The sequence below is a fragment of the Notothenia rossii genome (genome assembly GCF_949606895.1).
Source record: "Notothenia rossii genome assembly, chromosome: 11".
Taxonomy (NCBI): domain Eukaryota; kingdom Metazoa; phylum Chordata; class Actinopteri; order Perciformes; family Nototheniidae; genus Notothenia; species Notothenia rossii.
This window is the reverse complement of record NC_136910.1, coordinates 8,710,481-8,725,113: the sequence shown is the minus strand read 5'-3', so window position 1 is coordinate 8,725,113 and position 14,633 is coordinate 8,710,481. Positions and strand designations below refer to the sequence as shown.

The following is a 14,633-nucleotide window of genomic DNA, read 5'->3' as shown; positions in this document are numbered from 1 at the left end:
AAAGACACAGATTGTCAACATATGCAGTGAAGGCAGTTAGCCATCAGAATGACTCTCTGCCAGGCCGTGACTCCACACCTGATGAAGCTCAGCAAAAACAAGGTACTGTTGAGTGAGCAGAGGCCAGGCTTTTGGACCAGTGGTTTGACTTTAGAGTCTATAAACAGACTTGAGCTTGGTTTCAATGTGCAGCAGTTTGTGTTTCACAGGGAAAGTCCAGCTCCCGCCAGCCGGTCTTTTTAGCTGGAGCCACGTATCTGCACTTTTTCGTCTTTAGGCCGAGGTGGTGACCTATATGTAAACAAATGCATTTAATTGCAGTGGTGCATATGGAGATGTCGTTTATGTATTCTAGTTGCATCAGTGATAAAAGCTCTTAGTAAGGACTTTAAATATAGTGACAAAAAAAAATGCTTAAGCAAAATATACTTTATTTCAATCCTTTTTGTATCAATGTGGTTGATATTTAATCAAAGATGGCGTCTAAGTGGTAGCTGAATTTCCTTTTACTTTCAATGAGTTCATGTAGTAGCATCACATAATATCACATCACTCTATTCTGTCTTCATTGCAGCCAGATCTGCTGAACTTCAAAAAAGGATGGATGACAAAGCTGTACGAAGATGGGATGGTATTTTACTTTTATTTGAGGGATTGAATTACATTGGCTTCTACTGGATGAACCATATACTCATCCAGTTTATGTTGTCTTTTCCCTTTTAGTGGAAGAAACACTGGTTTGTCCTGACTGATCAGAATTTGCGATACTACAAGGACTCAATAGCCGAGGAGGTAAAACACATTTTCCAGAGACTGTGTGCTTTTATTTTGAATAAACATGCAAATAAAAAGGCTTTTTGTTGTAATTTGTCTTTTTTCCCTAGGCTTCATTAATGGATGGTGAGATCGACCTCTCCACTTGTTATGATGTCAAAGAGTTCCCGGTCCAGAGGAACTACGGCTTCCAAATCCTGGTGAGTTTTGATTCTTCACGTCATCTTGTGCCGGGACATTAATCACCAGCAATGATGAAACTCATTGTGCTGCAAACATGAGCTCCGCTGTCTCCAGCCAGTCTATTAACAGCTGTGAGGCATATCTAGGTATCATGTTTGGTCTTTCCGAAACGATTATTTGTCTTGCTTGACGGATGCCACTTGACTTGTCATCTCTGCGAGAGGCTGACATCATTGTGGTCTAAATCTGCTGCAGCCCCGCATCACTCTCTAAGTCCACATCCTTCACAATATTTTTACCTTGCTCTTGCATTCAAGTCAAAAGTCAAAGTCAACTTTAATGTCAATCCTACTCAGTTTGTGTTTACAGACAGAGAGATCGAAATGACGTTTCCAACAATCCCGAATGTAAAATGATACAGATATGTATAAAATATGTATATCCTATATACACAATCAACAGACATATTTACTGATATGCACACATTAAGATAAAAAAACCCCACAATATATACAAATACAAATAACAGTCACTTCAATATCAATATCTTTGGTGCAAGATTGTCCATAAAATGTGCATTTGCTGCACATTGTCCGTAGCGGCGTAAAAAAAGTGTCTTGTGCTGGATTTGAGTGTGTGTGTGTGTTTGGGGAGTTATAGTCCAGTGGGGGCAGGGGAGGGGTGGGGGGGAGAGTTCAGCCTCCTGACAGCCTGGTTTAAAAAAACTGTTCTTTAGTCTGGTTGTGCTCGACCTCCGGCTGCGGAACCGCCTCCTTGTCCACATTTATTCAACAACACTCACGCTTTAAAAACAGTTTGGTCATTTCACTCTGAAGTGTAATTGCACAACTGTTGTGCAGTTCTGAGGATGCTGCTGTGAATCCTAGGACAGAACACTTTCGTCATATAATCCTTTCACCATGCCATTAAACATTTTTAGCACTTGTTGCTGGCAAAATACTAACCAGACGCATATAGTTGCAATGCAGTTGAATCGTTATCCATTTGATGTCAGTGTGGGTTTTGTTCCTGCTACATATAGATTCAAACTGCATCAGATAGAGATACAGAGAGCTGCAAGGTCACTTCTTTTGTTTACTTTTGCTTGAAGCAGCTTCCCCAGCTATTTTTCTCTGGGGGAATTCCGAAATAGAAAAGTGGAAGGGATCGTTGTCTCTTTGGCTGAGAACAACATGGGTTTGATGACGAGAAATGAATAACCTCAGTATTTATGTCCACTGCCTCGGCTGGGCGGTCAGACTGGAAGAGGCTGTTGTTCTGTCATTACAGTTAAACCAGTGAAATAAAGTACCCTGTTTCTCAAACCCCATTATTGTGTCCTTAGAAGCTTTAATGAATATACTTTAATTTTGTAGAAATCACTTAACTTCCACTAGAGGTCCTGTACATGTATTACATACAAAGTCATGCTGAAAAACTAAAGCCATTAGGCAAAGGATTCCTCAGTTTGAATGAATATTTCCTCATCCATTTTCTAAATGTGGATATCCTTTGCTTTCATTTGACTGTTTACTGTATGTAACAGTGTTTTATTTGCCTCAGCTTTTTTTTTATTCTAGAGACTATTAACATGAGATGGTATTATTAGAAAACCCCAAAACTAAAGGTTGCCTATAAATGATTACAATGTCAGTCACTGTAATAGATAAGCAGCAGTTTTGTATAAAGCAGTTTGCCACACGTCCTAAACTGCCCAGAAGTGTCCTTAATTTATGACGAAGCTACAGCAGGGTAGGGTGCACTGTGTCTTTAGTGCAATATGTGGGCCTCTCTCGGACTTTCAAAACTCTATTTGTTACAATTACTTTGTGAAGAAAGGGAGCGGCAAACATACATGACAGAATCTAACATAACGCTCCGTTTTACTTGTGTCGCTAGTCTAGATGGTGTAGTGATTAGAAAAACATGCTTTTGTTAGCTTTCTGTCAGTTTGATGTTCTGCTTTAAGCTTTATAAACATGAGCTCAGTGTAGACTAACAGCACAACAATGAGTAAAGGAGAAGTGAGGCCAGTGTTCTCTTCTGCAGTTTTCCTTTCCATAAATACTGTTAAAAAGAACTGAGCTATGAGCAGGAGAACCAAGAACGTAGAGGTTTAGATGTATTCCTTAGAGTAGGAAGTGTTCTGCATGAGAGCTGCTTTTAAAAAACCATCCTTCGTAAGAAGCTACTGAACGTCATCTAATGCAGTAATTATAATGTGTCTACCCACCAGTAGCAACAAATGAGTCTATCCCCTGAAACACAAAAAGCCTTACATCGTCTAGGCAACGCCACAATTCTTCTATTTGAGGCTTGTGCAAAAACAAGGGCTTCGTTTCAAAGGTATTTTAATCGCCGTGTTGTCACATCCCTATCACTCATGTAAATGAAATGCCTTTCTGTTTTCAGTGTAAGGAGGGAGCGTGCACCCTGTCGGCCATGACCTCTGGAATCCGACGCAACTGGATTCAGGCCATCATGACGAATGTGCGACCCACTATTGCCCCTGATGTCACTCGGTAATACCCAAAGAGGATTAACACTTAAACCACTGGGAGATAAAACTACTGCTTTTTCTCACTCATTTGATTTAAATCCCTCTCTCCTCCTCACCCTCTCTTTCCCTTCTCTCTCCTCCCCCCCTTCAACCGGTATTTCCAACCTGCTTCCAGGAAAAACATCTCTCTGAAACTGTCCGTTCTGAAGCCCAGGTTGGAGTGCTTGTGTGTTGAATATCTCCCCCTCCTCGAACAGTGATGTAATTGCACAGCAATGTCAGTCCCAGCGTGTTTGTCGTCCCGCCCTATGTCATGTGATTGTTGAGTAACGTCTCCTTGTCAGTCGTGCCACTGTAGAGACACACACTTCAATCACATCAACATACGAGAATAACCTACCCGACCTTCTGTTGATCAACAGCAGAGCGTTTGATGATCCTTGTAGTGTGACGGTCCACTCGGTATCTTTGGAAGATTATCACAAAACCACAACATGATACAGTAGAGGAGATAGAAAAGGCCTTTAGTGGATAGGGAGAGGAGGGTCTATTGTTCTCCTGTAATTGCTCAAAAGCTGTTCTCCTGAGGATATTTTTGTGTCTACCTAAGCATTTATTTTTGTGCTTTAAAAAGCCATGTATTGCTTTTCAGACGGCTCATCACAAGACACTGAATACACCCTATGACCCGCTTTCACAGATTTAAACATTCTGCCAGTGTATCTTAGGCAACTCTCTCCAAGCGGAGAATGTGTGTCACTTTTGGTATTTTTGCAAAGACGCCTCAGAGACACCTCTTTCTCATTCTTGAGCCCTGTCACTTCTCATTTCCCCCTTACTCATACCTCCCTGACACCTCCACACACAACGTGGCAAAAATAGATTATTCCGTCAGGTCACTTCGCCCATCAACACATTCTTAACATTAAGCCACTACTGTATACAAATAGCATTAGCATAGCAGCTAAAGGCGACGTCTGCCATCAGGCTTACCCCAGATCACGACTGTTAAAACCGAAGCTGCTTTCAGTCTGTCGCAGAGTGCCATATAAGCATTTTGTTGTTAATGGTTTGACTTAGAGGCATTTGACTGATTACCATGCTTTTAAAGCACAATTTAAGGATGCTGCTCTGCAACGAATATATACATTTTTGTCTGTCCTGCAAAGCTTTATATAAGTGTATTGGAGCTTGAGCTGATATATGTGTAAACATTCCTCATCTTTTTCTGGTAACATCCTCTTACATATATGTTTCCTTTTATTGTGCCTTTGTTCATGCAGATCCCTCCCCGAAGAGAAGGCCAACGTGATGTTAGAGCCGTGTCCACAGGGCTCACCTGAGCTGAGCACAAGTCCTGAAGCCCCAAAGTCCTTCGTCCACACACAGACATCTGGAAGCAACGCCTCTGGCCCTCTCTCCGAGCAACGTAAAAGCCGAGTCCGTGAGCGCAGACGAGAAGGTCGCTCCAAGACTTTTGACTGGTCGGAGTTTAAAATGGAGCAGACAGAAAAGCGAGCAAAGGAGCGAGCGGACACAGTGGACCTCACGTCATCTTTCTCTACAACGTCCTCATTTTGCTCTACCTCCTCTACGCCTTCCTCATTAGCGTCCTCTCCTATCTCTACCTCCTCCCTCCAAACCTCCTCTCTGTCAGGTGCTCACCCACCTTCTATGACCCCAGAAGCAGAAAAGGAGAGCGTTAGGAGGGGCGTCCTCCCACATGGCACAACCAGTGCCCCGCACATGCCAAATACTGTTACCGTCACTATGACTTCCACGCTTAACACGACATCACCAGTACCGCCATCGATACCTGACTGCCATGAGCAAGGAAAGATGGAGGTAGACCACCCAGCTGCGATGCATCCTGCTAGTGAAGATAAGAAGAAAAATAAAAACCCGGATGTCCATCAAGAGATCGAGCATCGGTGGCATCAGGTGGAGACGACGCCGTTAAGAGAAGAGAAGCAAGTTGCCATCAACACAGCTTCAGGAAACTCTAGTAACTCTGACAGATTGCCGGCTGATGAGCTTGCTGCGCTGCTAGACAAAGAGGTGCGTTTCTTCACTATGGTCATATTTACATCTTAAAGGTGGGGTAGGTAATTTTGGAGAAACCAGCTCGAGTGCGCTAGAATTTGAAAATACACAGCCGGAACAAATCTGCCACTTCCTCACAGAGCCCCTCCTCAAACACACGAACGCGCACATGACCAATGAGGGCACGAGATAAGTTTGTGCACAGATGGAAGGCTGACAGGCAGGTAGGCCATCCAGTTACTTTAGCCGGGCCGGCTCAGATGATTGGTCGTGCTTTTTACAGCGCCACGGCTTCCACAGATGACATTCTTTTATGGATTTTGAGCACTTCAGATATTCATTGCTATCGGGATGTTAAGAGCATTCCATGGAATATAACAAAAAGTGTATCTCGAGCCGGTTTCTCAAACTTACCTACCCCACCTTTAATGGTATTGGAGCATCTTGTCATTCATTGTTTCTTCTATTTCTTTCTTTTTGCCCAGTTGGGAGAGAAGCAGCAGGAGCTGGACCGACTGCAGAAGCAAAACAATGTTTTAAAAGAGCAGCTGGAGGATGCACTTGGGAGGGAACACAGTGCCAGACAGGGCTATGTGCTGCAGGTACTACACTCACCATCCATACTGCAGGATCAGTATTGGTTTATCGACAACATGTACAAATAGCATTCCAACATTTATTAAGAGAAATCGATCCTGAGTCAAACGTGGCACAGTAAAAGTTTGTACCTGTATAGATTATATTTTTGTTATAAGGTATACTAGCTCATGATATATCAGATGGATTATGTATGGCTACTGTAACTTATATAATGTTGTACTAACAGGTGTGGGTGCTTTTACCTCTGAAACTGATAAGCATGGTTGTGGTGTTCTTAGCATGAGTTTTCATTAACTGTCTTTTACGGAGTTTCACATCTCCTGGGAAATAATTGATTTGATCCGATATGCTTGAGGTAAGAAACTTGATCAAGGAGCCTTGCGCTGTGCTTTTTCTCTCTTTGTCTGTGCACCCTTTCCAAGCTTGATTCCTGCATGCTTATTGGTGTTTCAGAATTGCATACTTTAACTGCTTTTTTACATTGTGCATCTTTAAGTCACTACTATTTCTCATAGAATCAGAATGTCGTTTTTTGTTGAATAAATCTACTTAACTTTGCGAAAGTTAAGTAGATGGTCTGCTTTTTATTTACTTTTTATAAATCATTATATCAGTGACCCAGCAAGGTTTTTTTTTGTTTTTTTTTGGAAGGGGGGGGCAGGGTTTCATTCGCACCTTTCCATTTTCAAGTCACCTCTGAAAAAGCACAGTGGAAGTTTGGGAAAAGCTTCAAAAGAAAGCTTCAAATCAAGAGAGGAAAACTTATTTTCCTGGTTCCCCCCGAGATGTGGTTCTCCGTATATGGTAGGTGAAATAAGGATGTAATTAATACAATTGTTTCATCAATCTTTTTCAAGAGTGCAACATCCCCTTCCTCTTCACCGCAAAGAGTGCCGTGGCAGCGCCTGCACGCGCTTAATGAAGATTTGCAGGGCGAGTTGGAAACCCAAAAGCAAAAGCAGGATCTTGCTCAGCAGCAGATTCGGACACTAAAGAGAAGCTACTCTGAAGCCCAGGATGCGGTAGACCACCATGAGTCTGGTATTCAGGCTCTGCGGACTAAACTAGCATCTGCAATGGCCGAAATCTTGGCGAGTGAACAGGCTGTTGCCAGAATGCGCAATGAGCTCAAGCTAGAGCAGAAACGTTCACAGGAACAAGAAGATGAATATGGTCGCGGTGAGGCCACACTACGCGCCCAGCTAAAGGACAGTGAAGATAGACTCCGTGAAGTAGAAGCCAGCCTCTTAGAGAGAAACCAGGCCCTCAGGCACCTGGAGCGCCAGCAGGCCCTGCAACGAGACCATGTTAGAGAGATTCAACGGCTCCAGGAGCGGCTGCAAGAGGTCACTGCTAGGATAAATGTTACCGAAGAGGGTCAAGCACTAAAGGAAGAGCGCCTGAGGAAGGATCAGCATAGCCTGCAAGAGAGTCATGAGAAGGAAAGACAGAATCTGTGTAGAAAATTAGCTGAGGCTGAAACCGCACAGAAAGACATGGAGGTCCGTGTGTTCGAGGCTGAGCAGCAGGTGGAGGCCTTGTTGAGAGGCAGGCAGGCTTCTGGGGCAAAAGAAAGCAGGGAGGAAATGCTGAAGTTGCAAGAGGAACTGGCCCTGAAGACTGACATGGTGGAGTCACTAAGGGAGAGTGTGCGCAGGCTAGAAGAAGAGAAAGGCCATCTCACCTGCCGCTGTCAGGAGCTTCTTAACCAGATAGCAGAAGCAGACCGTGAGGTGAACAAGCTTCGCAATCGCCTCGAAACAGAAGAAGCTGATTACTACACCCTAGAGCACTCCTATGAGAGGGCTACTCAAGAGTTTCAGAAAATGAGCCAGTTCCTACGAGAAAAAGAGGAGGAGATCCGGCAGACGAAGGAAATGTACGAGAGGCTGATGCTACGCAAGGAAGAGGATTTGAAAGAAGCGCTTATTAAAATGGCCGCACTTGGCAACAGCTTGGAGGAAACTGAACAGAAGTTGCAAGCTAAGGAGGAGCTTCTTTCTCATATGAGTCAAAATCTCTTGGATCAAGTTGAACCCTGTAGTGCTGAAAAGGACCTGCAGGCCAAGCTAGTTGTTGCGGAGGATCGCATAGCAGAACTTGAGCAGCATCTTAATGCCCTGCAGCTGGGCTATGCTGACCTACGCATGGAAAGGCAGCAAATCCCAGACAAGGGCAAGAAGGCAAGGCTTAAAACATCCGCCTCCTTAGCAGCAAACACAGATCTCTTACTTACCTATGACAATTCATCCAAGACGGAGAACTCCCAAGATGATAAGGAGTCTCAAGCTAAGAGACCAAGGATACGTTTTTCCACAATTCAGTGCCAGAAATACATAAGTCTCGAGGGCATGGACACTATCAATGCGAGCAGTGCGTTTGCAGACACAACACAAAATGTAAACGAGGATGTTAAGGAAGATACCGATTTTACTAAAGGGAACATCTCCGATATTACTTTCTCTCACAGTAGTGACCCAGAGAAGTTCATTTCTATCATACACGCCCTAGAGACTAAGCTGCTAGCCACCGAGGATACACTCAGAAACCTCACACAAAATGTAGGAGAGCAATCCAACCAAGCAGAAGACGCGTCTAAGAATGATCTAAAGATGACAGACACAAATCCTAACCCCAATAAGGAGTTTAGTAATGGAAGTGGGACACAGAGTAGTGCTATCAATAAGCATTATGCCAAGGCCCTGTTGTGTGTGGAAAGCAGTCGAGAGAAAGTCAGGACTATTCTTAATGGCTCTCATGTTACCACCGGTTCACAGCTGCACTCATTGTCAGAGATAGAGAACCATTTGTTCAATGCATCACTGTTCATCAGACAAGGACAAACGACTGAGGAGCAATCACCAGTTGTCCACACGAATACAACCCCAGAGACTCTAGATCAAGAAGCTTTGCATCTCTTTGCCAAAACGTTATCGTTTGAGGCGGTTGTTCTGAATAAAATGGCTTTGTTATTACAGACATCAAAGTCTGACCTCCTACAATCTCTTGCCGAGATATGGGAAGACTTGGAGAACATTCAAAGAGGTGACAAAGAGTGCTTGGCTATAGTGTATGCTGATGTCTTGACCAGGAAGTTGATGTTAGAAAGTTCATTCTGGAAAGAGTTGGAGAAAGCTGAGACGGATGTTGCTAAATCCAAAGAGGAAAGTGTTTCAGCTGATGTAGATGTTGATTCCACAGTTATCTTTAACACTTTAATTAAAGCTGAGCTAGCCTACTCTGTTCAAAACCTTAAAATGTGCTATGAAGAGAAATTCAAAATACTGAAAAGGGAGATAACTGAGGCTCATGATAACCTGCATCAAAGGGAAATGGCCTTGAAAACAATTATTGAAGCTTCCAAAAGGCCTGATTTGATAAATGTAATAAAAGAAGTCAAAAATAACTTTGAGTTTGGTGAACAAAAGTTAGCAGACATTTCCCCCCCTGAACTAGCGCCCTACATGGAGCAAATTGAAATGGAAGAGGCTAGAGACTTGGCTGAGGAAGTCGTAGACAGACGTTTGACTAGAGAAATGCCATCTTGTGGTATTAATTCTATTGAATCGCTGCAAAATGCACATGACAACTTGGCCAATGAGCTTCAAAGACAAGCAAAAATCCTCCATAAGTTTGCTCAAGAGATAGAAAATGGTGGAAACCATCCTAGACTGGCTAAAATGATCCACGGTCTTCTGGGCCACCAAACATCACATGGTTTAACAAGTACCTCTGTCTGTATGCGCGACGCCCTAATCCAGGCTCAGGTAGCTTATGTGGCATGCAGGTTACAGGCCATGCATGAACAAGACTTGGGCTGGTGCAAACAGACAGGTCAAAACATGGATGCTCTTGTCCAACAGCACGCCCGAAAAGTCAACGCAATCCAAGAAAATTATGAAGCATCATTAAAGGAGGAACGCTTGAACCTAACACAAGCAGTTTCCACTCTCACGAAGGAGAACCATACGCTTAAGAGTGAGATCAGCAAACGTGTGAACCAGCTTTCACAGCAGCAGGACCAACTGGCTCTCCTGGAGGAACGTTTCCAGAAGGACACTGAAGAGCTAAAACAGAGGCATAAGCACGAGCTAAGCCAAGCTGAGAAAGGCCGTGCCTCCACGGAGATGGCCCTCATGGACACCACAGCTGACAGTCAGCAAAAGCTAGAAGTCCTGCTGGTGGACATGGAAACCATGGAGGGGCGGCACGAGGGTCACGTGAGGAAACTGGAAGAGCGGTTTGAACAGCGGATCTGTGAGCTCCAGCAAATCCACAAAGAGGAGATGGAAAAGTTACATTCCCAGTATATGGAAAACGTTCAATGTATCCAACAGCACGATAAAGGTCTTGAGGTTTCCCGCTCGCCTCCTTGTGATGAGGCCCCTACGCCAATGGATGAGGAGGAGCAGGGGAAGGGGGAGGATGCACATACCAGGTCAGAGGTGGACTCCATGCTGGTTCTGAAGGACCGGATCCTGGAGCTTGAGGCTCAGATGAGCACCATGAAGGACGAACTGGAGAATAAGCACCTAGAAGGAGATGTGGCCAGCCTGAGAGAGAAATACCAGAGAGACTTTGAGAGTCTTAAGGTTTTTGCTCTTTCATTATACTGTAGTGATTTTTTGGTTGTACATAAGTGAGAGAGTATTAGATTGAAAGTAAGATAGCATAATAACAAACTGCTTTTGTCCATTTATCTACTAATATTCTCAGAGCGATTGAATTGGCTTCTTTCGAGATTGTTTGTAAATGTCTGAATCTTGCATCATAGATGGCATCAGCTTGCTTACATTGCGACCATACTAGCTGCATGTTTCTAGGGTTTGTAAGGTTAGTTTGTAAAGTTTATCCACCCATTTGGCTACCTTGACTTTAGATCTACAGCCAGTCAAGAGTATCATCATTTTATTGTGATTGGTATGAAATTGGCCAGAGCCATCCATGGTACCCAGGTGATGAACCCTAATGACTGTGGTGACGCCCTGAATCATCCCGTTGTCTCATAAACATTTGGATGAATTGCCAATATGTCCAACACATCATTTTATGACCAAATACCTGCAAAACTAACTTGAAACTGCAGGCTTTCATGCTCTCTGTAGTTGGTACAGAACTCATGGAAATGCAAGTTTGGCATCCCTGGTAGTTTTACATAATAAAGAAAGGAAATATGTTGCAGGTTGTTTCTTCTTAAGTACAAATCCTGAATATTAAAAGTGTAACATGGCTCGATTGCCACCAACATTGCTTCTTGATTTGGGCATTAACAGACAAACGATTTCCTACATTCAATCATAGAAGGAGGTGCAGTCTATTAATGACAAAAATGCAGTCTATGATGGATTAAAATGTCACAGCTTTGCCTCACTCTCTTACATAGCTGGGCTTCACACCATTAAAGCTTGCATGGATTCTATCACTGATTTTGCATGACACCATGTAGCCTAGTGAATGATTAATAGGTATTGGACTTCATGAATAGTCACACATTAGATTATACTGTAGCTGGTAAATGCAAAGGTAATTTTGCAATAACATATTCTTTATCCGTTCTTCCTCTAGGCTACGTGTGAACGTGGCTTTGCAACAATGGAAGACACACACCACAAGGTAATAAATGACCTCCACAGGCAGCATCAGAGGGAGATCGCAAAGCTCATGGAAGAGAGAGAGAGACTTTTGGCTGAGGAGACTGCTGCCACAATTGCTGGTAATTAAACCGTTTTTTCACCCGTGATTTCTAAACTTTAAACAAAACCAGCGTACAATAATTAAATGTGATTCCTTTTTAAATGTAGCTATTGAAGCAATGAAGAATGCACACAAGGAGGAACTGAACAAGACCCATCGTTCCCAACTGAGCGGACTGAACGCTGACATTGATGAACTGCGCTTACAATACGAGTATGTTTTGAATACGAAAACTATTAAGATATTCCATGTTAAATAGTTAAATATAAAAAAATGTAAATCTCTATTTAGGTTTAAGAGCCCTGAGGTTTAAACAAGTAGTACTACTTCGGTGGATTTGCAGATAATCCCCATGTTGTTGCAGGATTGGCAACTATAAGAATTTGGCAGCTTGTCAGCGGCTGGAAAACTGGAGCAAATAAAAGCTTTTAAGGAAAATCCCTTTTTTTATGATTAGGTCCACCTCATTCTAGACTTGTTTGGTGAACATCAAATGAGAACTGTGGTTGATATTGTGATGACGTGCCTGTCCAGGGAGGAGCTGCAGTCGATCCACAGAGAACTGGAGGTGCTGTCGGAGCAGTACTCGCAGAAATGTCTGGAGAACGCTCACCTGGCCCAGGCCCTGGAGGCCGAGAGGCAGGCCCTCAGGCAGTGTCAGAGAGAGAACCAGGAGCTCAACGCTCACAACCAGGTTGGATTGCACACATGCACATGTACCTATACAAATTCTGTCCATGGATTTAAACTAAACTTTATTCTCTCCAACAGGAACTAAACAACCGACTGACTACAGAGATCACTCGGATGCGCTCCTGCTTCAGTGGAGAAACAGCAATATCACCACTTACCCAGGGAAAAGATGTGTATGAACTTGAGGTATGTCTAAACACAAACAATGCACACATGCCGTAAGGATTGGAACTTTTGCCTTATGACCGTTCTGCCCATCTTGTAGGTGTTGCTACGAATTAAGGAGTCAGAGATCCAGTATCTTAAGCAGGAGATCCACTCTTTGAAAGATGAACTGCAGTCTGCTTTAAGGGTAAGCAAAACCAATCTTTAGATAGCTAACATATTCATGTTTGTGTATTTTAGTAATGCTGCATTGATAACTTTACAACAGGACAAGAAGTATGCCACAGAAAAATACAAAGACATCTACACAGAGCTCAGCATTGTGAAAGCAAAGGCTGACTGCGACATCAGCAAACTGAAGGAGAAGCTGCTCATTGCAACAGAAGCTTTAGGAGAGAGGAACGTCGATGGAACAGTCACACCTGGATACGGTAATTACGAAGTTTCACCTTATTTTACATCCCATTGGATTTACCAAAACATTTCTAAAGCTTGATAAATAATTGAGCCAGTCAGGGGGAACATGCTGTATTATAGTAGTTTTTCACGAGATAGGGAAATGTAAACAATGTTTAAATATATATTTTAAAATGGTGTGCATAAACAGGACATGGTTAACTGTATCAAAGAGCGACAGAATCGCCCTGTTTGTGCTCCATGTAATTTATCATGATATATTTGGATTTGACATAAAGGTGAAGCTCATTTTTAGGTCAGCATCATTAACCCTTAAATGCATGTTTTAATTCCTATCCCTGTATAGAGAACCCCAGGTACTATTTTGGCTAAACTGTAGTGCTTTTTTTTTTTTTAGATATCATGAAATCAAAAAGTAATCCAGAATTCCTGAAAAAGGAACGATCAAACGCCGCCAAGCAATCAAGAGGCCTAAGGTCAAAGGTAAGTGTCAAGTTCAATAAAAAATGTCTCTCTTATTTACAGGCATCTGTCCCAAATTCAAACATACACATGGAGTAAATCCACACACTTTTAAGCTGCCACTTGAGTTGCTGTGTATTGTGAAGTTGTCATGTAGACTTCATCACTGTCAATCGTTCCACCACACACTGTGTTGCACAGTTGCTCAGGACATTTTTACTGAAAGTCTCTTGTCCTGTACATTTTGTCATCTTGTCTATTTTGTCCATCAGTCTGTCATTGAACAGGCCTCATGGGATAGCTGACACTCCCATTGTGGGGTGATTCCCCCCCCAACCCCCGCCCCAAGATGTTCTGTAGGTATAGCATGATGTAGCCCAAAGCATGCCCCTACCACCCTCGCATGATCTCCCCTCCCTCCCCCTTAACCAACCCGCCGTATCACAGACCTTGAGCATTAGCAAGCTAGCAGTTTTTGAAAAACCTTTTTGATACTGCTCAAAATCAGGTAAATGTACAGCCTGCTGATTAGCTTAGCATAATGACTGGGGCAAAGGGAAACCTCTGTAGCCCGGTGAAAACTAATAGGCTGACAAACCCCCTTTTTAAAGCTCACAAATGAAAACATGATCTCACTTGTATAATTGGTACAAACACTGAAGTTTAACACATCAAACAAAAAATCAAGTTGTGCTAGGTAGTGAGCTTTAAACGGGCATGTTGGCGGATTGTGTGTTGTTGCTTTTGGACCAAGCCAGTCTTTGTGTTGCTTTATAAATCGAACTCTTAAGGATATAGAGTTTTAGTTTACATATATATTGTATTTAATTATGTAACCTGTGTATTTACTGCCAAACTGACACTTTTATTGTAAAAACCTTGTCTGTAATTGTTGTCTATGTCTGTTTGTGAGTTTTGAATGTATTAGTAGTGCATTGTGTGCTCTCTGTGTGGAGTGAACCTTCGTAGATCGCACATTACAATATAGTGTGCTGTCCAGATCAGAAAAAGTTGACAAACACAACTGTTTTGTGATGTCTGTGTGCATGTCTCTTGTTTTCTGCACACATGCGTTTGTCAATTATGAAGAATAAATAACCTT

The 14,633-nt window shown here is 42.8% G+C and overlaps 1 protein-coding gene across 5 annotated transcripts in view; it reads left to right on the top strand.

Moving 5' to 3' along the window:
* LOC307024851 (myosin phosphatase Rho interacting protein) overlaps positions 1 to 14,633 on the top strand; it is a 49,186-nt gene that overhangs the window by 33,150 nt on the left and 1,403 nt on the right. For 3 of the 5 annotated variants that reach the window (XM_079659288.1, XM_079659286.1, XM_079659289.1), the window contains 15 exons: positions 575 to 631; positions 724 to 792; positions 885 to 974; positions 3,370 to 3,479; positions 3,633 to 3,671; positions 4,741 to 5,515; positions 5,986 to 6,102; positions 6,958 to 10,692; positions 11,666 to 11,813; positions 11,902 to 12,007; positions 12,329 to 12,488; positions 12,566 to 12,673; positions 12,753 to 12,839; positions 12,921 to 13,083; positions 13,467 to 13,552. In XM_079659288.1, the coding sequence (XP_079515414.1) occupies positions 575 to 631; positions 724 to 792; positions 885 to 974; positions 3,370 to 3,479; positions 3,633 to 3,671; positions 4,741 to 5,515; positions 5,986 to 6,102; positions 6,958 to 10,692; positions 11,666 to 11,813; positions 11,902 to 12,007; positions 12,329 to 12,488; positions 12,566 to 12,673; positions 12,753 to 12,839; positions 12,921 to 13,083; positions 13,467 to 13,552 (5,850 nt within the window). Of the gene's footprint in view, positions 1 to 574; positions 632 to 723; positions 793 to 884; positions 975 to 3,369; positions 3,480 to 3,632; positions 3,672 to 4,740; positions 5,516 to 5,985; positions 6,103 to 6,957; positions 10,693 to 11,665; positions 11,814 to 11,901; positions 12,008 to 12,328; positions 12,489 to 12,565; positions 12,674 to 12,752; positions 12,840 to 12,920; positions 13,084 to 13,466; positions 13,553 to 13,803; positions 13,888 to 14,633 lie in introns of all 5 variants that reach the window. The other 2 variants (XR_013804008.1, XM_079659287.1) reach the window with 2 other exon arrangements.